Source organism: Polypterus senegalus, chromosome 6 (genome assembly GCF_016835505.1).
Source record: "Polypterus senegalus isolate Bchr_013 chromosome 6, ASM1683550v1, whole genome shotgun sequence".
Classification (NCBI taxonomy): domain Eukaryota; kingdom Metazoa; phylum Chordata; class Cladistia; order Polypteriformes; family Polypteridae; genus Polypterus; species Polypterus senegalus.
In genome coordinates, this window is record NC_053159.1 from 131220317 (window position 1) to 131247148 (window position 26832).

At 38.6% G+C, this 26832-nt stretch overlaps 1 protein-coding gene across 2 annotated transcripts in view; it reads right to left on the reverse strand.

The window, feature by feature from the left end:
• Positions 1-1162: 1162 nt before the first annotated feature.
• Positions 1163-26832, reverse strand: part of dph1 (diphthamide biosynthesis 1) — a 419970-nt gene continuing 394300 nt past the window's right edge. For both annotated transcript variants that reach the window (XM_039757210.1, XM_039757212.1), the window contains 3 exons: positions 25484-25562; positions 11406-11537; positions 1163-1494 (listed from right to left, as the gene is read on the reverse strand). In XM_039757210.1, the coding sequence (XP_039613144.1) occupies positions 1408-1494; positions 11406-11537; positions 25484-25562 (298 nt within the window). In that variant the 3' untranslated portion in view covers positions 1163-1407. The remainder of the gene's footprint in view (positions 1495-11405; positions 11538-25483; positions 25563-26832) is intronic.

Consider the following 26832-nt stretch of genomic DNA (forward strand, 5'->3'; position numbering starts at 1 on the left):
AAACACAAACAGTCACAGCGTATGAGGGGTTAGCACAGCCAGCACTCGTACGACAAGTTTAAATGAGCCCACCTTATCCAATTTCAGTATTCCAGCCAATGAAAATACTGAAGAAGAAGAATCAGGCCATTTATGGAATACGCAGGTCAAAACATCTCAACAAGCAGCAGCTGAAAGGAGGCCATGATAAAGTTACCTGTGAGTCCAGGACAGGACCCTTGGGAGGTCACACTGACAGTACGGCTGGGGGGACACAGCAAGATTACTCTTCATGTGCTCCGGCCAAGAACAATGAGAAACGCAGCATTTCACCCACGAGAGCCACTACTGCCATACAGCACAGTGAATGGAAAGCTTGACAAGATGGAGGAAGGAGGCTGGGACCCAATCTCATACGCAGGGGGTCTTCATATGTCCTTAGCATGAGTCAGACTGGCATCCAGTGGATAATCCGTGGTAAGTGGAGGGCACAGATGGCCGATAACCAGCAAGCTGGAGAGCCCTTAAGGTTTTCTATCAGTAAACAGGATGTAAAAATGAATGTAAAACAATTATAGAGTCCATTACTGCAAAGGAGGGAGATGCAGATTTGTCTTCGTTTTTTTCTTTTTACTTTTGAATGTTTCAGTTATTGTTGTCACGAGCAGAGAATGGACGGTAGATTGTGGACATCAGCGAAAGAAACTGCATAACAGAACAAGTAAGAAGGCGACACTTTGATGGCAGCTGGAGCAATCCCAGAGTTCCAAGGGGAGGTGCAAGAAAAACAAAGAAACAGAACAAAGGAAGATGAAAAGGATCCAGTTTGGGATTGCTGTTTTTTATTGGGACAGCTGCCATACTGCCATTTGCACGTCACGCTTGCCCTCTTGCTTAGCCTGCTGGGGCAGTGGTGAAGTTGCAGGGTATGTGTCCACTCACTTGGTCAAGTTTTATTTTGTGCTCTACTCTCGCTGTCATCTTCATCTGCTTTAGCCTCCTCCTCCTCATCCACTTTGTGTCAGGGAAATGCATTCTGATCAGCAGCTAATTCAATTCTAATTACTCGTGCATTGATGTAGCATTCCCAAGTGAATGCAGCCAAAATAAACATCTGTTAAAGTCACATACAACACCTCTACCTATTAAGCATTCAATAAGAGTTAACAGGCAGCAGACGGGCTCTTGAAAAGATGTTTTCATTATGACTAGTATGAGAACAGGGACCCTGCCATGTTACATCCACTCTACACAATAAAGTAAAATGGACATTAAAGTTGGAAGTCTTACAGATACTTGTGCAGCCGTCTCAGCTCTGTGGTGTGACCCCTGTCTTTCTTCTGCAGTACCGGCAGGTCAATTTTTCAAGGGTACCTGATGCCGAAGCCAACACATGTAATGGCAGCTGTGACAGGCCACAGAGCAAGCTCACTGGGTGGTAGGGGGGGCCGAGGATTCTTTACATCTGGATTGGTCATCAGCCTCCGAACAAGTAGACGATACAGGCGGGTCCATCTGAAAAATAAAAACACCACATAGGAGAGGAGAGCCACATTAACAAGACTTGAAGACAAGGTGACAAGGCCATACTAGCAATAAGGATGTCAGCTTCGTTGGATCCTGGAAACCATTCATCTCAGTAAGGCTACATACACAATGAACGATCTGTTCAGCACAGCATAAACAAATATAATGATATTTTAAATAAAACAGTAACTTCCGTAGCAATCTAACAAAGAAAAAGCACAGAAAAGTCCCAGTGAAGCGGTGACTGATAAAATGTATCGCAATTCATTTCGATGTGCTGCCATGGGACCTTCCGCTATTCCGCTGCCTGTTATGTGTTATGTCTAACATACAAGACACTTACTGTACATCAATGTGCCTTAACAGGTTCATTTAGCAGCCTGATACTTCACCCTGAGGAAGGAAGATTGTTTGTCAAACTCTACAAACTCTACTACAAACCGGATTCCAAAAAAGTTGGGACACTATACAAATCGTGAATAAAAACTGAATGCAATGATGTGGAGGTGCCAACTTCTAATATTTTATTCAGAATAGAACATAAATCACGGAACAAAAGTTTAAACTGACAAAATGTATCATTTTAAGGGAAAAATATGTTGATTCAGAATTTCATGGTGTCAACAAATCCCAAAAAAGTTGTGACAAGGCCATTTTCACCACTGTGTGGCATCTCCCCTTCTTCTTACAACACTCAACAGAGGTCTGGGGACCGAGGAGACCAGTTTCTCAAGTTTAGAAATAGGAATGCTCTCCCATTCTTGTCTAATACAGGTTTCTAACTGTTCAATCGTCTTGGCCTTCTTTGTCGCACCTTCCTCTTTATGATGCGCCAAATGTTCTCTATAGGTGAAACATCTGGACTGCAGACTGGCCATTTCAGTACCCGGATCCTTCTCCTACGCAGCCATGATGTTGTGATTGATGCAGAATGTGGTCTGGCATTATCTTGTTGAAAAATGCAGGGTCTTCCCTGAAAGAGATGACGTCTGGATGGGAGCATATGTTGTTCTAGAACCTGAATATATTTTTCTGCATTGATGGTGCCTTTCCAGACATGCAAGCTGCCCATGCCACACGCACTCATGCAACCCCATACCATCAGAGATGCAGGCTTCTGAACTGAGCGTTGATAACAACTTAGGTTGTCCTTGTCCTCTTTGGTCCGGATGACATGGTGTCCCAGATTTCCAAAAAAACTTTGAATCGTGACTCGTCTGACCACAGAACAGTCTTCCATTTTGCCACACTCCATTTTAAATGATCCCTGGCCCAGTGACAATGCCTGAGCTTGTGGATCTTGCTTAGAAATGGCTTCTTCTTTGCACTGTAGAGTTTCAGCTGGCAACGGCGGATGGCACGGTGGATTGTGTTCACTGACAATGGTTTCTGGAAGTATTCCTGAGCCCATTCTGTGATTTCCTTTACAGTAGCATTCCTGTTTGTGGTGCAGTGTCGTTTAAGGGCCCGGAGATCACGGGCATCCAGTATGGTTTTATGGCCTTGACCCTTACGCACAGAGATTGTTCCAGATTCTCTGAATCTTCGGATGATGTTATGCACAGTTGATGATGATAGATGCAAAGTCTTTGCAATTTTTCGCTGGGTAACACCTTTCTGATATTGCTCCACTATCTTTCTGCACAACATTGTGGGAATTGGTGATCCTCTACCCATCTTGGCTTCTAAGAGACACTGCCACTCTGAGAAGCTCTTTTTATACCCAATCATGTTGCCAATTGACCTAATTAGTGTTTATTGGTCTTCCAGCTCTTCGTTATGCTCAAATTTACTTTTTCCAGCCTCTTATTGCTACTTGTCCCAACTTTTTTGGGATTTGTTGACACCGTGAAATTTTGAATTAACATATTTTTCCTTTAAAATGATACATTTACTTGGATTAAATGTTTGATCTGTCATCTACGTTCTATTACAAATAAAATATTGACATTTGCTATCTCCACATCATTGCACTCAGATTTTATTCACAATTTGTTTAGTGTCCCAACTTTTTTGGAATCTGGTTTGTATAAGAGGTGCCCCTTCGGTCTCAGCTTTTAAATCCCGGCTGAAGACTCACTACTTCAGTTTAGCATACCCTGACTAGAGCTGCTGATTAACTGTACAGACTGTATCTCTGTTGTTAGTCATTAGCACTAAAACATAAGCAACATGATAGTTATAATTGGATACTAACCCTCACCTATTCTGTTTCTCTTCTCGATACTCAAATGTGGCACTTGGTGCCACAGCCCACCTGCCAAGTTGTTTTGCCTGCCAAAGGTAAAGTCATCCCTGATGGAGGATCGCAGGAATCGTGGGAAAGAGGGGTCCTTTCATCGCATTGGCAGGCCTAGCGCAGTCTTAGCTATGGAATGGTCAGTTGGGATATCATCTACTGTTAAATTCTGCTCTGTATTTGTAATATTTTATTATATATTTATATTATATTATATATATATTTTAAATTATATTGTATTAAGGATTACTTCTGTTCTGTGTATTGTATTGTACTGACCTCCTCTTTTTGACACCCACTGCACGCCCAACCTACCTTGAAAGGGGTCTCTCTTTGAACTGCTTTTCCCAAGGTTTCTTCCATTTTTTTCCCTACAAGGGTTTTTTTGGGAGTTTTTTCTTGTCTTCTTAGAGAGTCAAGGCTGCGGGTTGTCAAGAGACAGGACCTGTTAAAGCTCTCTGCGGCACTTCTTGTGTGATGTTGGGCTTTACAAAAATAAACTGTATTGGATTTTCTTATGTTTATTGCCTACAAAGCACCTTTTTTAAACTACCACTAATGTCACTAACGCATCCCATCTTCAGAGCGAATCTTTAATGGGGATTAACATCAAGGGCTTTATGAATGCCTTGGAATGTTACACTTTCTATAACGTCTCCCACATTCCTTGTGCTTCTCTCAGGCTTTTAAAGAGCGTCTTACCGGGTTTTATTTGAGGACTAACTTCTTGCCTCCATTTGCATTACCATTCTTTTTCAACTTCTCTCTTAAACTTTACAAAGCTTTTTTTATTCCTACTTGCAGATTCTGTCATTGTAAATTTTTTTTTTCTTGTTCTCTTTTTGAATTTTTCTCTAGAGTGATCTTTTTAGGGTTATGTTTAAGTAATGTCTTTATTCATCTATTTAGGCCATTTCTTTTGTGTTTTTATTTTCTTTGGTTTTTGAATAAAATTCTTTTGTACATAAATCGAGATGTGCATGAAATGTCGCCATCTATTATTTATATTGTTTTCATTTTTTGTTGGCTTATTTCCAAAACGCCTGTTTTTTTCTTTTTTATTTCTTCCTTTGGTCTGCATTTGTGTATTTTCAAAGGCAACACTTTCTTTTTGCTGTCTTTCTTGTCTGAAAGGATGAGGTCAATAATGAAATTACTTTGTAACTTGATGAGTGTCCCCTCATTTGCCATTACCATTATTTCACTTTCCTCTTCAGTACACAGGACAATACACATTGTCTGGAAAGTTCTAATTATCCATGAAAAACATATTTGTATGTCTAATTTCATTAAAGATGATTATTAATAAAGTCATTAAAGTTTTTTGCTCAGCTTAGCACTGGCAGCTTAAAGGTTGAATATGCCATATTATGTTTTCTATTCTTCTGTTAACATGACTTTGTGCTGCCATGTTTGCTCATTCAAGCAAAAGGTTTATCCAAAAGCATGAACTGCTACTACAGTAGAGTGCTGGGATTGCTAAACATGATAGTACAAAGCTGTTTACCTGTCAGCACAAAAAGTGACAAGGGCCAGGCTGCTTTGACTTAAAAATATGTCACATTACCCAGTTTTTCCAGCGATTTTCAGTCGTAACCTTCATTTACACAATCATAGCAAGTCAGGCTGGTAGCTTAACGTGACAGATGTACAGCAACTCACTTCAGCTAAAAAATCCAAAATCAAACAGGGTTGATTTTGTCTTTAGTTGTGAGGTGGGCTCCGCGTGCATGAGATCTGACAACCAATAAACGATCTTCTGGAAATCAATCACATTTACTGTAGCGATGAAGAATAAGAAACACAGGGGTTTCGGGTCTCACAAACAGATTCCATAACAGAATGGAAAAAAGGAAAGAAAGGGCCAAGACTGTGGCTAAACTCGCCATGCCTGTCAACCCTTCATATAGCCTTAGCTCCAACAGGCAGCAGAAAAGGGACGAGCATGACTGCACGACAATGCACAGTGATTTTCAGTCATTTAAATTGACATGGTCCAGGAATAAAGTGAGCAACTGTAGTCAGCAAGTCTGACATATCTTATGACTAGAAGTCATGTAATGTGACATTGGCATTATCAACAGCAATTTACAAACTTTATTTAGCACACATGACCAAGGGCTAAAATCTATCCATGATCACCTCTGTTCTTAGCTATGTACATTTGGTGACTTTGTGAATGCTTGCCTTGGGCCTTATGCAGTAGCTTTAGATTAAAAAAAAAAACACTGCAACTTGTAACAAGAAGAGATACGTAACCTGCTTATGTCCTTGTCAGACTTACTGGCCCAACTTTCATTTAAGAGGTGCCTGGCTTACATGGTATTTCATGATTATGTATATGTCTTCATATGCTGTCCTCTTTAATAGGCTGTGCAAGTGTCTTTGGGTGTATACACTATATATATATATATATATATATATATATATATATATATATATATATATATATATATACATATATATACATACATAGTCACACACGTGCGCATGGGAAACAGCTGATGGGCCTAAACAATAGTAATTTTACGCCAGGCTAGGGGGCGGTGGAGTGTACTGGCTGTCTCTCTCAGTCCCTTGCTGACCATTCCCGGGAAATCCCGCCCGTTCCCAGCCCTGATGATGACGTCACTTCCGGGCATGAGGGCACCACTCCCCAGTTCCTGCACTAATGACGTCATTTCCCCTCCAGGCCTTTAAAACTGCCATCTTGTCTCAGTACAGGCAGTTCTGATTTGGACTCTGTTGTGGGCACATTGTGCTATCATAAAAACGGACTTTTGCAGCCGAGAAAATAATATACGGATGGCTGCCCCAACTCTTTCTGATGTCTCCCACTCATTCTTGTGACAACATACATATACATACATACGGTATGCAGGTGTGAGGATATCTACATAAATTAAATGCTAAGTGTTGTCAGTCTGTTGGTATTATCGACAGCTTATGACAGGACAAGCACAGCAGCCGACTGAAAGCCATACAAAGCCTTGGAGTTGGAGGTGTGGACTTCACATACCACATTAGTGAACTTAGAGTCCATTAAGTATGCCTGTCAGAGAAAGAGAAGTGAAGGACACTTGCAGCAACCTCAGCATAGTGACCCTTTGCTCTGATTACTGCTTTGCACACTCTTGGCATTCTCTCGATGATTTTCAACAGGTAGTCACCTGAAATGGTTTTATTTAAGGGTGGCTATTTTGAAGAAACAAGAATATAAAACATGTTTTCAGTTATTTCACCTTTTTTTGTTAAGTACATAACTCCACATGTGTTCATTCATAGTTTTGATGCCTTCAGTGAGAATCTACCAATGTAAATGGTCATAAAAATAAAGAAAACACATTGAATGAGGAGGTGTGTCCAAACTTTTGGCCTGTACTGTAAGAGTCGCAGTTTGAGCAGTTAAGATTAACCTTGTGGTCTATTTAAACAATCTTTGATTGCAACTGAGGTAAGCTAAAAATGTGCAAAACAGTAAGAGGTAAGGGTGTTTTCGTTACTGTGCATGTCTAACTTTATTTTCATCTGAGTTTTCTTATTTTTAATGTTCCCATTTTATTTTTATGCTCTAGAATTGTGTAACTTTTTTTCAACAAAGGCTATACATGTTAAATAGCTAAACCTTAAAGTTAAGTTAAAAAATTGTTGGCAAAGAGCTCTGCTCAAACGTTGTTGGAGACCTCTGGACACTATGGTTCAGTATTTACAAACAACTGCATGGTCAACAAAATGATTTTACATTTCAAGATAAGTCTCCTTGCAATCTCCTGGATTTCAAATATTTTGATATGCAAGTGTTTTCTCAGAGACAGTTATTGAAGTCTGTTAACCCCACGGTTTATGTTGGTAAAAACTATCATTCTGCTCCTTAATGTTATCTTATCTTGTTTTATTAGTTCTGATAGATACAAACATGAAATAAGAACAAGCTGACGGTATGAATTATTGTAACGTGATTGTCACATTGATGTCTATATTTTAAACAATTGCTTTCATTTATTTATGGTAGTTTGACTAGTTTATTTTACTCATGTTCTTCAACATTGACTTCTATTGGCTCTTACCACTTCCCATGGCTGTAAAACAGAATGTACAAAACCAAAAGAACCTCCTCCTCCTACAACACTGAACAGGATTATGCAGTTTTGAGAATGTCAAGTTAAGTATATCTACTAATGCTAATTTCCCACATTCATATCTGCTTTTAGTTTTATGTTTTCTAACGTCATATATCATTTTAACTGCTGACTTAAAATTGATTTCTAATGAGTGATGTGTGTGTGTGTTCATGAATGTGTCCTGCTATGGACTGAAATCCTGTTCACCTGTCAAGGGATGGCTCAAAAACAGACATATGAACACAAGTATGAAAAATAAAGAGGTCTACAATGGAAAAGCCTGTGTGCGCCCTGTGATGGAACAGTAAATAGGTCCACATATAAACCAGTGTCCAGTGGGGCTGGACAGACATTTGGCTTTGGAGCCAACAGAAGTTTATTTTCTCCAGCATCCTGTTGCCTTACGTTTTTGTTTTCATTTTCCTTCCTCTCTATCTGAACATATTATTGTGCTCTGTTTTTTTTACCATTATAAGTATTATTGACTTAAAAACGACATTATTCATTTCTTTTACCTCATAACAAACCTCATGTCCATTGTTCTATCCTCAGAAACATAAGGAAACACATTTAACTAACGATCAGCCAATCAATAAATTCCAGCATCTTCACTCCTTGCCCTAATTTCCAACATATTTTCTTTTCAAATCCATCATTTTCTCACAATTAAATTCCAAAGGTCTGTCTGCCTTACAGTTCTAGAACTTTTCTTGCTGCACATTTTCAGAATTGCTCAAACTGGGCCCACTGCTTTACTTTGCTTAATATTCTTCGCTAATTTCATTATCGCCTCTGTATGGAGTCCAGTAGATGGCCTTTAATTTATTAAGACCAGTCCCATGTTGGAGAATTTTACATGTTATGGCATTCAAAATAAAGAAATGGTTAAAGGAAAATAAAGATTGGAAGATAGCATTGACTAAATGAGAAACTGTCTCATGCACTGAATTCATATAAATAATCAGTTTATCGTGGTCCCCCTGCCATCATTAGAGCAGAAAGAAAATTATATATTTAAAAAACCTACTATTTAGTTTCAAATGAATGTGCAGAACAATTACTTTGTGTGCAAAAGGTGGAGGAACAAACACTGTCCGAGGGATACTGCAATATGGCTTGATTACAGAAAGGAAAGACAGAGTTAGTTACAAAAAAATGTGCAGTTGCTTTCTGATACATGTTTCCACTAGAATAGTTGTTTTAACTGACATTCTATCATTTTCCTTCATACTTGCAGTCACCATCAGCAGCACCAGTCAATTCTTGGACACAGAGCCGACATTTTAATTGTGGTTAATTCAGAATCAAAAAAACGAAAGAAGAAATGCTGGAGGTCTTACTGGAATTAGGCTAAATAACATTTATTTGACAAAACTGAATCTTTAAACAAGCTTTCTTCTTGCCAGAAATGTTTTGTTTTAGTTACTTTAGCACTGCTGTAAGCAATTTCCACTGCAAATAGCTAACCTCTGTTCCATTGAGTGTGCCAGCAAAGTATGTTTGTACTTGCTGATAACATGCAGAGATTTCATAAAGAAGTGATTACTTAAAGATTAAAAGTTAAAGACAGGAAACCATTGTCACACACGTGTGCATGGGAGGCAGCTAAAGGGCTTGAGTGAAGGCAGTTCTGAGGCATGCTGGGATGTGGCAAAGTGCAATGACTCTTTTTCTCCCTTTCCTGTAGACCATTCCCGGGAGATTCCACCTGGCTCTCTTGACATCACTTCTGGGACCGAGCCAATCGAAGGAGACCTTACCGGCTCCGGCCCCTGTGATGTCACGTTTGGGCTCGAACCAATGATTGAAGAACATGGGCCCGATCCTTATGACCTCACTTCCTGTCTTCCCCTTTAAAAGCCTGCCCTTTTTCGCTTTTCCCTCAGTCTTGTTCTGGACTCAGTTGTATGCACATCAGTGCTGTTTATTTGATAAAAAACGACTTTGCAGCCAGGATACCATATTATACGGGTGGCTGCCCCAAACCTTTATCTGTTTATGTCTCATTTTTGTGACACCATGTACACGCTGCTCCCTGGGTCTGTAAGGATTTTTCTGTGGGTGCTTCAATTATTCTCCTTTATTCCAATGACATACATAGTTATAAAGGAAAGATGACTCTGTGATGTATGTGGGTGTGAGTATGGCCTGTCCACCTTGTACTCAGGTCTGCTCCATGTAATCCTTAACTAGAAAACCGGGATAGAAAATTAATTTAATGTTTGAAGACTGAGACTATTTCCTGCCCAATTGTAGCAGTGCTACTATCAGTAAGAATTGCATCTCCCAGCAGTCCATGCAGGGGCTGTTGGGGTCAAAGGTGGTCATATGAGGTTAAAAGGAGGGCAGGTGGCCAAAAGAAAAGAGGTTTTTTTTGTTGTTGTACGTTGTGTGTTGCATTTATCTGTTGGACTGCCTGCTGTTAATTCAGCCATATTTAATCATTGTGTCCTGGAGTGTATTCGTTTGTTGGGCTCTGGATCGTCTGTCTACCTGTGTACTGAGGACTGTGTTTGGATTCATTGGCTTTCCTGCAAGAAGAGGAGCGCTCCTGAACCATCCATGCATCTTCATCCATTCAGCAACTACCGGTAGGACTGTGTTTTCCCTTCCCTTTCAACATACAGATCTCTGGACTTAATCTCGTCACCTCTCTTTTAATCCGGTTTGGTTTTTTCCATGGACTTTGCTGTATGGTGTTTGTGTTTATATGTTAAATGTAATATCACCAAAGGGGTCAGGGGTGGTATTATTGTTTTCATTCAGTTCATTTAATTTCATTATATTCTTAATTGTTTAATGTTCCCAGTGTGCTTTATTTGGTCTCTGTTGTGAGTGTGTGTGGGTCGATCCAAGGCTGGCGGTGTCCCTGGGATCTCCTCCACTAAAAAATAAATAAATCACCGTCACATTGACGGTGTGAATCTTAGCGGCCCCTGACTGCTACACAGTTAACCTCAATTACATGTCATGATCACAACAACTTCCAGTTTCACTTAATGAAAGTCATAAAGGAAGGCTGAAAAAAAGCTCCTTCTCAAATGGAAAGTAACACCTTATAATATAAGCATGAATTTTCACTTCATCTGCATATAAGACTTACATTACTTACCTGTCTAGTTACTTCCTGAACACAGACTTCTTAAACTTAAATCTCAGAATTGTGGGCAAGCATATGGTGAGTTTCTGGATCCCAGCACAATGTGCCGTTTTACAGGACATGCAAAATATGGCAAGACTGTGTTGTGTAGTTGTGTAGTCTTGTAGCCACAAGAGGGCACCCAAAGCTCACATACGGACTTCTTAGCCTGCAGTTGTGTCTCTTTCTCTCTCTTTGGTTTAGAAGCTTTTCTCCCAGCTTCACCCTGACAGCCTGCGCTCACATCCACTTAGGCAGAGATACATTCATGTGAACAGCATGCCAGAGGCTAAAATCTCCAAACACAAAGCCCCCATTGCGCAAACATTACTCTGAGAATTGTACTCATTACCTTGCCACAATGATTTCCTGTGAACCTCAACTATTTCCATGTTCTCACCTTAGATTTCCTAGCTGCCTTTTCACGTTGATTGGCTGGATGATTGACGGTCCATTGTCCGAGACTCTGGTTGGCATAGAAGTCCATTGGATATGTCTCTTGCCACTCTACTTCCTTCAGAACCACAGCAGCCTGAAAGAGAAGTAAAAGCTCACATCTGCATTCTTAAGCCATGCTATGCAAAGAAGGGTGCATGTCAGCAAGAAAGTGGATCACTTTTATAGCAATGGCAACCTAGCCCAGAATGTCACTGAAGAAGTATGAAGCCGGGCTCACATTTGCACTCGGCACCTAGTTGCATGATTTCAGTTTTACTGTGAGGGTTGAGCTTAATTATTAAAAGGCTTAAATGGATACTTGTTTAGTTTTCAGAATCAGCATCTATTTAATGCGAACTGCATTACTTTTGTCTTCGTGAGCCAAAAAGATTACAGAGAGAGAGAGAGAGAGAGAAAGGTTTTTTTTTTATTTCTCTTTAGCCCATATTGTCTGTTCGCATTGTGGCCACTGAATTAGTTTCTTAGTTGCTGTCTAACTGCAATTTGCTCCATGTGTGAATCTCTTTTATTTGCTTTCTTTTGACTCTATTATCCAGAAAGATGTTTCAAGGACATGCTAATTACGTACAGGCAATGTGTGGTCCTTCCGTGCCTTTTTTCTGTTTTATTATTTCATTTCTCTCTTCACAATTCTCACTGCTTAATCAAGCTGTCTGAAGAGAGGGCATAACCCTTCTGTGTTGAGCAGGGCGGCATCAGATGGGATGAAAAATGCGCTTAATAGTGCTGATTTTACCATTCTTGTGAGACTCCAAAACAACCATTAAAAACTCAGCAGAGCTCTCTCTGTCTTTGAAAGCCTTTATAGAATTCAAGTTGTTTTACTATGGGCTGCAAAATCAGTCTCAGAATGATAAAAACTATGCTGATTTATTATTCTGTCCTAAACTAGTGAAAAACACCATATAACTGAAAGAATCAAAACCAATCATCATTAAGTGCCTTGATCTGTCATCTTGAAATCAAATAAATGTAGCCATACCCCCCCTTGGTAATTAATGTCCTAATAAGGTTCAAAGATTAAGACAGGTTCAACACAAGCCCATGTGGCTGCCCAACAGTAGCAAAAAAGGTTTCTTTGTTCAAACTTTCATTCTTGTGGTTTATGTAAAGCACACTTTCAGCCAGAACTGTCAAAGTATGTATATAAAAAATATACTACAACTCTAAACTATGGAAGAATTGTGCTCCATGACAGCTAAAGCAAATTCACACTTTAAGGGATTGTGACTGTAACCAGAATGAACAAAAATTGAATTGTGAAAAATATCATGGAGGATTGCATTACACTCGCTGGAAGGTGACCCTTTCTAGTTTCTAATAAGTATCACCAGAAGAGAAATCTGACATTTTCAGTTTTGCTTCACATACTTTTGTGGGTCACAGAACATATGGAGAGAGCCTATTAAGAAACCCCAAATCCATAAGCAGGCATCAGGCAACGACTCAAATGAGCCCGAGACATGGAATGACAGACTCGAGTAAAATAAAACGCCCTGTCGTACATACACCTGCTCATACAAATTGAACTCAACAAACAGCCCAGTCTTTATTGCACTGTGGGTATCTTTAGGTCTTTAAAAAAAAAAAAGTCAACTGAAAGCACAACATTTGTGATTGACACTTGGTAATTTTGCGGTATTTACTGAAATGTTTAAATGGATGACTTGCTGAGAGGCAACATCTTACCCCCGGTAATAACAGATGCTGCTTCTACTCAAGGATTTAATGATGGTAATTTCAGACTGCAGCCTAATAAAAAACCAATTATATGGAGAAAAGTTCCATCCCTGTGGAGAATTTCCTGCCATTATTTTTTCATTCCCACATTTTTGACTGTAATCTATGTATTTCACTTATCTAGTGTTCAGGGATGAACAATAAATCACAGAGCTGCAGATGAATCTGCACCTTTCACAGAGCTAGGATTATCAATCCATAGAGTCAAATCGTGTTACCATAGATTTTTTTCATTCTGTAATTGATATTATCAATCCACAAATGGTAAATATTATAATTATTATTGATTGACACATTTCCTATCCAGCTGATAGAGTGTTAATGAATCCATAGCTTTAGTCTTTCAGTGCCAAGAAACTGAGTCAGTACAGTCTGAAGAACAGGCTTCATACACAGTCAGTGACACTCTGGTCCCTTGTCTTAGTAGCTCTAAAAAGTAGAATGTCACAGACTCAAATCTCAATGCTGTCTTAGTGTGTGTCTTACTCTCATAACATAAATAATCACATCAGTAAGGCTTACGGCAAAGTACAATGTAAAAAAGATTAATACTATGCTTGGCTCAACTAGCCCTGGTCATTAGTTTTTAGTGTTGCAAATAAACTGAATTACAACACTTCTGTTCTACAGTACACAGTAGCATTATTAGTATACTGGATTTGACAAATCTTGGGAACAATGTATTGTTTTAAACTGACTTTGGTAACTAGTTCACCTATTTGACATTTCTCCTGGTATCACTTGTCAGAGGAGGTCGTAACAAGTTGACCATTTTTAAATGCAACTATGAGGAGCAAGTCAGCCTCAGAGTCAAGTGGCCAAAGAATTCAACTAGAAAGCACACAGACCCAAGCTCAAATCCCACCATGGGCCAGTCAATTATTCAGCTTGAGCAAAACTGTATGAGCATTTTTGCAAAGTGATACATGATTATAAAATACAAAATAATGGAAACAACTCATGACAAAAGTGTTTACTATTAAAAGGAGCAAATCACAATTAGAAATGGAGGTGCAAATGTGCATTATGCTAGTTTGATTGTCTAATAACAGTATGTTTCAGCTATAAAAGAAGTACTTTGAGGCAACCGGCAAAGTTCTAGAGAGGAAAACACTCAGTGCCACAATTGCAGGTATAGTCACAACAAACACTGTAATGTTACAGCATTCAGAGGACCTTTCTCAAAAATAATGACAACAAATGGAAAACAGGGAAAACTGCGGGCAGAGAGGACCAGTGGATGCAAGTCGAAACTCAATGCAAGGCACAGATGGACATTTCACAAGATAGTTGTTAAATGCTAAAAAAGCCCAAACTCATACATTTTGTGGCTCAGTCTTAACAAAAAACTGCATGTTGTGAGCTTCATAAAGAAGAAATTCATGGCAGATCTGTCATTTGGAAACCACATATATCCAAACTATAACCTTGTGTTAGAAGCGCAAAACTTTCATCCCTAAGCAATGAAAAAAAGTAAAAAAAAGTAATAAAAAACAAACACCAAAGGACCTCTTCACCCAACATTGCCTGTTGCTAACAGTTGGGTAATTGGTAAGGGTTATGGGTGTGGAGCCTTTAGGTCTTGTGATTGTTCTGCATGGTTGTGTAATGGCAAAGGAATATGATGACATTTTACCAGGTGAACAGTATACAGATATACAGGTGCTGGTCATAAAATTATAATATCATGACAAAGTTGATTTATTTTAGTAATTCCATTCAAAAAGTGAAACTTGTATATTACATTCATTCATTACACACAGACTGATGTATTTCAAATGTTTATTTCTTTTAATTTTGATGATTATAACTGACAACTAATGAAAGTCCCAAATTCAGTATCTTGGAAAATTAGAATATCAATTAAGACCAATGCAAAAAAAGGATTTTTAGAAATGTTGGCTAACTGAAAGGTATGAACATGAAAAGTATAAGCATGTACAGCACTCAATATTTAGTTGGGACTCCTTTGGCTTGGATTACTGCAGCAATGCGGCGTGGCATGGAGTTGATCAGTCTGTGGCACTGCTCAGGTGTTATGAGAGCCCATGTTGCTCTGATAGTGGCCTTCAGCTCTTCTGAATTGTTGGGTCTGGCGTATTGCATCTTCCCTCTTCACAATACCCCATAGATTTTCTATTGGGTTAAGATCAGGCGAGTTTGCTGGCCAATCAAGAACACGGATACCATGGTCCTTAAACCAGGTACTTGTAGCTTTGGCACTGTGTGCAGGTGCCAGGTCCTGTTGGAAAATGAAATTTGCATCTCCATAAAGTTTGTCAGCGGCTGCGTTGACCTTGGACCTCAGAAAACACAATGGACCAACACCAGCAGATGACATGGCACCCCAAACCATCACTGATTGTGGAAACTTTACACTGGACCTCAAGCAACGTGGATTCTGTGCCTCTCCTCTCTTCATCCAGACTCTGGGACCTTGATTTCCAAAGGAAATGCAAAATTTACTTTCATCAGAGAACATAACTTTGGACCACTCAGCGGCAGTTTTGTCTTTAGCCCAGGCGAGACGCTTCTGACGTTGTCTCCTGTTCAAGAGTGGCTTGTCACAAGGAATGCGACAGCTGAAACTCATGTCTGTGCGTGGTGGTTCTTGAAGGACTGACTCCAGCTGCAGTCCACTCTTTGTGAATCTCCCCCACAGTTTTGAATGGGTTTTGTTTCACAATCCTCTCCAGGGTGCGGTTATCCTTACTGCTTGTACACTTTTTTCTACGACATCTTGTCCTTCCTTCGCCTCTCTATTAATGTGCTTGGACACAGAGCTCTGTAAACAGCCAGCCTCTTTAGCAATGACCTTTTGTGTCTTGCCCTCCTTGTGCAAGGTGTCAATGGCCGTCTTTTGGACAACTGTCAAGTCAGCAGTCTTCCCCATGATTGTGTAGCCTACAGAACTAGACTGAGAGACCATTTAAAGGCTTTTGCAGGAGTTTTGAGTTAATTAGCTGATTAGAGTGTGGCACAAGGTGTCTTCAATATTGAACCTTTTCACAATATTCTAATTTTCTGAGATACTGAATTTGGGTCTTTCATTAGTTGTCAGTTATAATCATCAAAATTAAAAGAAATAAACATTTGAAATACATCAGTCTGTGTGTAATCTAATATACAAGTTTCACTTTTTGAATGGAATTACTGAAATTAATCAGCTTTGTCATGATATTCTAATTTTATGACCAGCACCTGTACTCCAAATGCTGTCCCTCATGATGTTCCTTTATTTCAGAATGTTAATGGTCAGAATCACACATAAGAAGTTTTGTGAAATCCAAAAAAAAAAACCAACAAACTCAATTGCTTTCCATTTCCAACCAGTCACCAAATCTAAACTTCAGTCCTTCAGAGAAGTTTATGCTTTTCTTCTTGAAAAACTGGCCAGTATACCCAACACACACTGTTGCAGATTTGTATGATGGCACTTCAAGAAAGTCTGAAGCTATTCTGAAGACAAAGAGTGACTCTACATGTTATTAGATTATTGAAATTAATATGTTAGATGTTTCAGTTCTTTTGACATCTCTTTCTAATGATTAATAGTGTGCCAGAGTATTCCAGCTCAAATGCACAGCTGACAACATAATTCCATAATCACACATCTATCCAGTTCAGGTTCGTTGGGAGCAAGAGAGAAAGACCTGTCAGCTTCAATAAGCCTTTATTATATGGTCAAAGCATGTGTCACTATAGCATATAAAAGACATAAAAGCTTGTGAGGGCAGAGATGACAAAGGTGAACCCTTTTTGTAGACACTCTGCTCAAACTGGGGCCACTGGGACATGTTGAGATCATGTCTCTATATTTGAGGTGGCCTTTCACGATGAACACCCGGCCACAGTGAACTAAACTATACTCCAACAATTTACTGTAATGAATTATTAATTTCATCATAAAGTGGTGGAGGACAGTGGACTACAGAATGAAGAAGTATTAGACATTAGCTTCCTGTACAGAGAGTCAGGCTTTTAAGCATTTTAAGGGTTTACTGTGGGAAAGCTATGCAGAGATGCCAATCTGAGTTTGACATGCTGTCAGTGGTCAGTACAGCTCAACGCATGGTTCAAGGAGCACTTATGAACAGCATGGCCATGCTTTTAACATTGGTTGTTGTTAAAGAGGCATCCGAAAAGAAGCCTTTTTATTTTTTTAATATGGAACTCTTAGTACCTCTGCCTGGAAATGGCCAGTTGCCCTAACCTAAAAACAAAAATGCACGTGTCTTTATTGTTTACACCATCTTTCCTTGTTTTATATACTTTTTACTCCCCACTGGAGCATGTCTTCTTTTTCCTTTGTGCCTTTTCTCCAGTTCATCAACTGTAAGGTACGTATCTGAAACGCCAGTACTTCATGTGCACAGTCTACTGATCTTAAGAGTCTTCCAGAATGACTGGGCTCAAACTAGGTCAGGAGAACATTGGGGTTAAATAAAAATATGTGGCTCTAAAACAGCTAGTCTTTCCAGTTCATCATGACCCACTATACAGTGAATACCTGTTTATTTTGATTTTAATAGTAGAAACATTTAAATATAAGTTGCCCACAACATGTTTAATATTTAACACATCTTCTGTAGGAGCCTATCAAATATTCAGCTCAAAATGGAAAAATTATACAAGGCATGTTTATTGTACAAATGTGAAGCCGTCAGGACCCAGGTTGGTTTGTTTGTTTGATGATGTAATACCTCTTTTGTGCCTTGGGGGGTGCTGGTCAGCTATATAGTACTTCAAATAAAAATGAAGCTGCTCCAGAAATGGCTGCCTCATGAAACTTTAATGAGGACGTAAGCCTTAAATCTATTTTTAGACTATAGTAAGCTTTTTAGGTGTAATGGAAAATGTGTCGCCTTCTCTGGTACAACTGGAAGAGTGCTCTGTCTAATGAGGGCAAGGAAGAAAGGCTAGAAACTGCAGTGCTATGACTATAAAGAAGCAGGCATCACTTGTTAACCCTAGTCATTATGGCAAGGCCCTTCGTTAAATGCTGTGCCACAGTCACCTCTAGTTTATCTATAATCACTGCACCTTAATCACTTTCAGCTCTGATATAATCACTATACTTCCCTTGCTCCCACTCCACCACTACTGTACTATGCCCCACTGTATAGTTATCCATTTGAGCACAATCAATTCCTTTACGACTGCGCTACAGTCATGTCCAATCTGTTCTTAACCACTATGACACTACACTCCGTTACTGGGTTTCAAAAACCTTTAGCCTGAGGCCATCTGTTCTCTTTCTCCATAATAAAATCTCTTATAGACATTCAGCTTTGCCCAAGCATGCTGAGATTTCTTCTGCCCTATTTAGTGATTCATACTTATTCGATGTTGCAGTTCCCAGTTGCTATGCCCATTCTGAGGCCTTTACCTGGTCTAATTTTGTGGGCCACACCCATTCAAAACTACTCATCTCATCACGTACTATTCTGCTGCACTTCACTCCTCTTGATCCTCTGAGCAGACCTGCCAGTAAAGGTCCATTATGACTATAAATATTTTAGTTCCTTTCTCATTTTCCTTCTGTGCTTGAGCCAGACACAGCGAGTTACTGTAACAGAGCAGCTGCTTGCAAACTAATTATGTGCCAAAGTAATGAATCAAATGCCTGCCGGACACAGGAGACTCACTGGTGAGAGGCTAGTGGTTAGCCTCTGATTCAGAGGTCCTTGAGAAAGAGAAAGGGACTTGTCCATTGTGCCCATTCCCTGCTTCAGATTTATATAATTTCAACATTGCTGCGGAGCACAGTTGTAATGCTTTAAATCAAGTCATCTAACCAATGTTAAAAGAAATAACTGTAATCCATGAACAATGCTCAGACAGGGTCAAGAGTGAGAAATCTCATTTTAACAAGGTGTTAATCAACTAGGTGGTCAAATCACCTGTAAAATGCAGAGTAAAGGATGGGCATCTAATGTTCAAGATGAAAGAATAGAATTGATAAAAATGAATGACACTGTGTTCATCTTAAGGGATGGAATTAGTAATAAATTAGGATATTTTTAACAATCAAGAGAAGCATAAATCTTAAAGTGACAGTTACTTTTACTAAGGATTAATGGATTTTTTTATAAATGGAATTTTTAGGAAGTGAAATATTTCAAGATTGCAGACAGGGAAATAGATACATTATGGAAGTTATGGTAATTGAACTCCCAAGTCAGCCAAGAGATATAATCCTTTCTAAGTCCACCTGGGTCTTCCTTCCAGGGCAGCAGTGTCTGGTATGATTCATGTAAGCATTCTCAATACACACCCAAATTCATTAACTAGATCCTCTCAATCCAATAAAAGATCACTTGTAATCTGGGGTCTTCTTGTACTGCTGACAATCTCATACCATTACAGAGAATGACCCTAGTAGACTGAGCATTTGAACCTCATTTCAGTTGCTTCCACCCAGATCACTCCACTTGGGGCAGCTGTTCTCACAAACCTCAGTAAGACACATGACCTTAGAGGTATTAATTATCATTCCAAGTCACACACAGTTGGCAAACAACTCCAGGGCAGATATAAGATCTTAAGTTTAATGATGTCAAGAATCAAAATGTTATCCATAATCAGCAGAGATTCTCTGTCCCAAACCGTTTTACAACCCAGGCCTTGGTCATGCAAAAACATTCTTTCCATAATTGTAAACAGGAGAGAAGAAATGATGTTTTCAATTCCCACATTAAAATGAAAACACACTACTGATGAAAAGTTTTAGAACACCTTAGTTTTTCCAGTTTGTCTTCAAATGTTATCACTTGAAATGCAATGAATTACCTGAAATGGTGAAAAGGTAAGCTGTAAACTGCCAAAGGTTTAAATTTAAAGTTTAGGTTAGCAAAAATGGAAAACAAAAGGAAATTTCAGAATGTTGCAAATGGGCCTTCTTCAGGGAGCAACTAACAGGTTACAACCTACAGATACTCTGTAGCAATTAAAGTAAATTAAGCCTTGCGAGTTTAAGCAAACACTTTTCACAGATGTCCTAACTTTAGTTGATTACTTAAAACCCTCTGTATGTCTGTCTGTCTGTCTTGAAGCAGAGTTGGAACAGACTACACCCTCTGAAGAACTACTTGGACAATATTACACTGTAGAAAGCTGTAAACGTCAGATATAATTAAATGAGACAGAGCATTATTACCTTTAGAAGTGTAGGCCTTTGATTTGGAGAATTTGCAAAAAATGTCAGTGTCAGTAAGTCCTACACAATCCAATGGCAACTGGAAACTGGAAGAAACTCTGATAGGAAGAGATCTGGCAGACCCAAAGTCACAACCCAATCAGAAGACAATTTTCTGAGGGTCACCGGTTTGTGTGATAGGCACCTCACTGCACAACAGTTTCAAGCAAAGTTTAACAGTGGTTGAAAAAAGCAAGTTTTTCGTTTCTACTGTAAAGAGAAGACTTTGTGCTGCAGGTTTGACAAGGGTGAGTGGCAATAAGAAAGGCATTCCTTAAAGGACAAAATAGGGCCTTGAAATGCCAGCAGTGGACTACTACAGACTGGAAGAAAAACTTATGGACCGATGAATCAAAATATGAAATCTTCAGGGTGTTTGTACGCCATCAAGTTGGTGAAAAGATGGTTTCTCAGTGTGTGACACCAAATATCAAATATGGAGGAGGAATGTGATGGCCTGGGGTTCTCTTGCTGGAGGCAGAGTTGGTGACCTGCATTGAGTCACTGGCATTCTGAATTAAAAGTGTTACTATAATTTGGCTGCTATATCTGCAAAAGGTGACCACTTTGATGAATCAAAAATCTGAATAAAATTTTGCATACTTAATGATTTCTTGGCTTATTTTTTATTTTCCATTGTTTATTTGTGGGCGGCACAGTGGCGCAGTGGGCAGCGCTGCTGCCTCCTCACAGTTAGGAGACTCTGGTTCGCTTCCCGAGCCCTCCCTGGGTGGAGTTTGCATGTTCTCCCCGTGTCTGCGTGGGTTTCCTCCCACAGTCCAAAGACATGCAGGTTAGGTGCATTGGTGATCCTAAATTGTTCCTAGTGTGTTCTTGGTGTGTGGGTGTGTTTGTGTGTGTCCTGCAGTGGGTTGGCACCCTGCCCAGGATTGGTTCCTGCCTTGTGCCCTGTGTTGGCTGGGATTGGCTCCAGCAGACTCCCGTGACCCTGTGTTCGGATTCAGCAGGTTGGAAAATGGATGGATGGATGGATGTTTATTTGTTTTATGCCTCGATTTCATGAAACATTAAGATATTAAACTATGTGCATTTCCATAAAAACTGAAAAAACTAAGGTGTTCTAAAACTATTCACTGGTAGTGTACATAAACTCAACTCTTGCTCATACACTAGCACCGCATAATCTTGACACATACTGTATATATGCAACAATAAACCTTCTGTAGGTAAATAAACAACATGTTGGCAAACTGCGAGAGCACCTCAACAATGTAAGCAAAAACAAAGAGTTAACTCACTTCTCCAAAGAATGGGAGGGTACACAGTCTGAATTCATGGATATAAGTTAAAACGGAATACAACTATTGAGATAAAAAAACAAGTGATATGGAAACAGATGTAAGAAGTGAAATAGGTGAGCTGATACGTGTTTTATATTACATAAAATTTTGTTATGCATTTAATATATTCTAGCTTATCATGGCACTGGATAGTGGTAATTTGTTCAGTACTGATCAAACATACAAGGAAGAATTAAGATGTTAAGCTGGGGCTTGGAACTTTGTAGTCAACATATTTCTCATAGTTAGCTAAAAGTAACTTAACTGACTAGTAACCAGACTATGCGAACTTATAAGTTGAATAATTTAGGCTGATGTAACTAAATCTTGCATAATCAGTTATGAAGGTCCTGCATTAAAGAATGTGTTTTGAGAGTACCTAATGACACAATTTTTGTAAAGAGGGAATACACATAGTTTTTGATACAAGAGAGGTGAGACACTGAGATTGGTATAGGAGAGAGAGGGCAATGGAGATACACGAGAGAGGCACTTGTGAAGATGTAATGAATCATCATGCTGTCAGAGCATAAAGTACCACCCCCAAAATGAAAATGTGCCCCAATGGAGACAAGTATCAGGAAGAAAAAGGCTACAGAATTGCTCATATTTTTAAAGATACTTTAGTGGGATTAAGAAGAAATGTTTCTCAATTTACACAGCCATCTCCTTTGGTTTTAGTAAGGTGAAGCTTGCTGTATGGACATTGATTTGAATCATTCTGGTTGTATGATTCCAGCATTTGATATGCCTAGTTTTTCTGCAAATACTCATAAATTTAAAATTGATGAAAGTCTGGGTATATTTCTCTGAAACTGCCTTGTTTACTGACACCAGCAATTTTACCCCAGGTAATGAGTCTTAATATAGTGAGCTGTGCTCACTCATGTTAAACGGTTTCAGACAAGAGATCTGGTTGTTGAAGGACATAAAAAGGCTGAAGGAGCAGGCAGTTCTGGCTTCAGATAGAATATTTCTTGCAAGTCTTTTGAGGGTAGCCTGTCCCTTACATTTGTTGAAAAACCTTTCAAAGGCAGTGATCTTGGATCAGGATATGTTCTGTAACACAGCAGAAACTGAAGGAAACAAGCTTCTGCCTTTTCTAAGGTTTTCCCAGGCAGACCTCTCAAAGGTAGCTATTTGGGAGCTGAAGGATATAGGTAACCTGGAAGGAGCTGAAGGACAGATGCTCCTGGCCTTTGCTGAGCTATTACACAGTTTTAATGTGTATTTTTTGAAGTACAGTATGTATTGTGGGGGGTACATATAAAACACAGCTCATAAAGAGCTTTCAGGATTAACTTGTCCAAGAATATAATGGAACCTTTGACAGTTATAGTGCCTTTCATAAACACTTTCACCATAAAACATAAGGTAACTGTAACAGTTAAAAAAAAAAGCAAAAATGATTATATGGAATATGTAGAAATAAGGAGGAAAGGAATAATGTAAGCACTGCGTAAAAAATATGTACTTAGTATTTATGTTACACTAAAAATAATCTCATGACTGAATGATTCAGTATTTCACAATATAATTTATTGCCAAAGCTCCAGACTTGCTCTCCATCAAGGGTTGAAACTGTTCATTGGGCACATTTTTCAAATATTTTATGTTTAAGAAATTTGAGCTACAATTACTCACTGACCCTAACAACTAACAACCCAACATCAATCAATGCCATTTTTACATCACATGAATTGTAAATTGGTGTCTATGAAAGCTATTGAGCAACCATAAGCATATCTGGGCTATGTTTATAACTATGTGTCATTGTAAACTACTGTTAAAAATATGTATCTCAGGTAACTTACAAACACATGTAATTGCATTTTATTACTGCTGTTATTTTTGAATAAACCTAATTCGTACAAAAATATTTAACAAACGTAATTGTGATAACTGACTTTTTGATGAAGTAATTGAAAAACATCAAAGGCCCCAACTTTCTAATCAGTGAACTAAGCTACTGAACATATCTGAATGCTGTGCCATGCGTACATTTTCTAAGTTGCCTGATGACCTTCAGCATGCGTTTGACTACCCTTTTGCTTTTGTCATTCATCTCTTACTTTATTTTGAAACTGTCCTTTACAGGACAAGCCTTCTTTTCCAATTCAGGTATGGTAGGTGCTATATCTTCATATGCAAGAGAATTAAATCAAAAAGATAATTAAGAGAGTGGATACAGCTGTGATAGTAATAAAGCACTTCCTACACTTTCCGGAAATGCTAATGTGTGGATATTAAACAAACTAAGTAACCATAATAAACAAGGTGTTACATTTAGTTTCTCAACATAGCTACAGGGATTCTCCAGGGTTGAACAAGCAAAACCCTGGACCAACTGATCAGACTTAGCCACTTTTTGTGCCTCAAGACCAATAATGATGACTTTGAGTAAAGCTGCAGATCTTATTTATTGCATCTCCGGAGTTTTCATATTAAATGTTACACAAGTTACAAAATGGATGGATGGATATTAGGTTTATGTAAGGTAGTAGACATGCTTCAAATCCATATGAATGTAAAAGGCAACAGTAAGACGCTGAAGTTACAGAGGAAAAAAAGGCTGCAAAAATCACAGTTGTGCTTCAGGCTCCTATTCTTTCAAACACATACATTTCACAGTACAACAAACAAACCAAAAAACAGAAGAACTAACATATTTAAAAGGTGGGACTTATATTTGCAGCATTTTTAACCAACTAGCTCACACTTTTTCTGAGGCGCGTATGACTCACGGGAAAATGCCACCGCAGACCATAGCATTCCTGCATATTTTATAAATTGTCAAAGAAGAGGTAATTATACACTTGCCATAGCAACAGACAAATCAACAGCAGCTTTGCCCATCTGCTGAGAGGAGAAGGGACTTGCTACAAGTGGCCCTGCCAAAATGTGTCCGTCTCTTATGATAAGAGTCTCTTGAGTGGAAGCCTACTTTGTTATTATTAACATTAATATTAGCACAGCCACCAGAGTCTCAGGTGATTGCCATTTCTTGGGAGAAAATCTTTCTGTTATGAGTATTACAGTTTTTGCTATTAGTTTTATAAGCACTCTTCATCTTGAGGAGAGGTTTCCTTTACTTTTAACAAAAACAGCACAGAAGTCTCTAATCTCATGCCTGCTTAATAACTATGTTATCTGGCACCATTATACAGACCATGAGTGATGTCAATGGTTTGAAATAAAGTGAATTCCAGTTTAGAGAACAGACTGTGCCATTTTATGTTCTAGAATATATGCCTTTAGTGTAGACAGTGGGGCCTACTATTGAAAGAATTCAAAACTAAGATATTTCCATTTAAACATTTCAAACTCACATTTACTCCTTCGGTTTTCAAAGACAAAAGCTTTATTGCAACTGTTCTCAAGTTCACTGCAGGGGAATGCTGGGGCTACAGGTTTCTCATCCTAACATCTTTTTTTTTTTTAATGCTTTTTATGTCTATTAAGTACACTGCAATAGATACTAGTTCCACCTTCTAGTTTCCAAATATGTTTAGAGAAGTAAATGTTGAAAATACAGGATTTTCACAGATAATTATAAAGTTTTTAAAGATAAGTAACTATACATTTCAGACAGAAAAGATTATTATGCAAATCCAGTAGTACATTCCATATTTTTCAAATGTCCCTGTGGCCTATCAGTTCTTGCTTTATAGTGTGGCACTTCCAGGCAAAGCAGCACCACCAAGTGGAAGTTGGATTTCATTTTATTTTATGATGTAAAGTGGATCAGAATGCAGGGAATGCCAATGTGAATAGTCTTACCTCATAGGGGGTGAGGAGAGGTTTAGAAAATGCTTTGCCCCAGTCAATGGACAGTCGAGTACAGGCAATCTGAACCCATCTAAATAAATAAGAATAAAATATAAAACAAGGCATTGAAAATAATTAAAGAGTGTTTAAACAAAACATTACATAGATAAATGCACTGCAATCAAAGGAGTGCAGGTGTCTCGCTGCTACATATAATGTATAAAATAGAATGGAACATTAATCCATATTAGTAACAAAATTCTAATGTAAAGATCACCTAAAAATAGAAAAAAAGACTTCAATGGAAATAGGATTGCATAAAAATGGATTTAACTTTTTCTTGTTCGAATGGCACATAAATATCACACTGACCTGCAGACAAACAGTTTGATTCTGAGGTATTTCCCTGATTGGTACAGAAATATGTGTTTCACTATTATCATGTGTGTACACATATTCATTTAAAGTATGACTGATATCAATTAGGAAAGCACTGGCCAAGTAAACTTACATTACATTATAGGGTTATTATGGAATTGCCCAGCAGATAAAATTAAAAACTGTGCTTCCGGAGGGTACTATTAGTAATAACGGTGCACATGCAAGATTATTGGATGAGTGTTTTAACATTAAGTGGATATCTGAATCTACTCACTATGCGCTGCCATTGGAAAATTACTATACAGCAAGAGAGAAAGCAATCTTACATTTTTTAATCGCAACATGGATAACTCAATTACCAGTAAGCTTCTGTTTCTGTGCCATAAGCAATTTGTGGCATCTGTCTTTTGATAAAGTGTTTGTTGTTGATCTCGTAAATATGATAGTTTAATGTCAAAGCAAGTTACTTTTTCAAGTCAGGTTCATTGTCATGTATACTCTGTACAATGAAATTCTTACTTGCATATCTGTTCAGAGAAGCTGAAAATAAAATAATACCAACAAAACACACGCACATAAAGGTATTCATGGCATCTATCTATCTATCTAGTCAGACACTTGTGCTTGTGGAGCATCTTCAGGGCTCTGGCAAGTTAAGGACTTTGATATCAGAATAATGGATGGTACTTCCAGGTCACATCTGGAATCTCCATCGACTATATAAGCATTTCCTAGACTGCAAGTCAGCATTCATTATTGAAGGCGGATAAAGGAATCTGTCCTGAGATGTGACTCCCAGAGAAGGAAACAGAAACCTGGAACTCAGACATCTGAATATTCGTTTCTTTTTGTTTAAATTTACCTCCCACATATACGGTTTGTTATGTGACAACTTTTTGGTTATTTATGTTTAACTCTTCAATAACCTTAATGTTGGTTGGAACTTCCCCTGAATCTACTATTGTCAGTGTCGAAGTCCC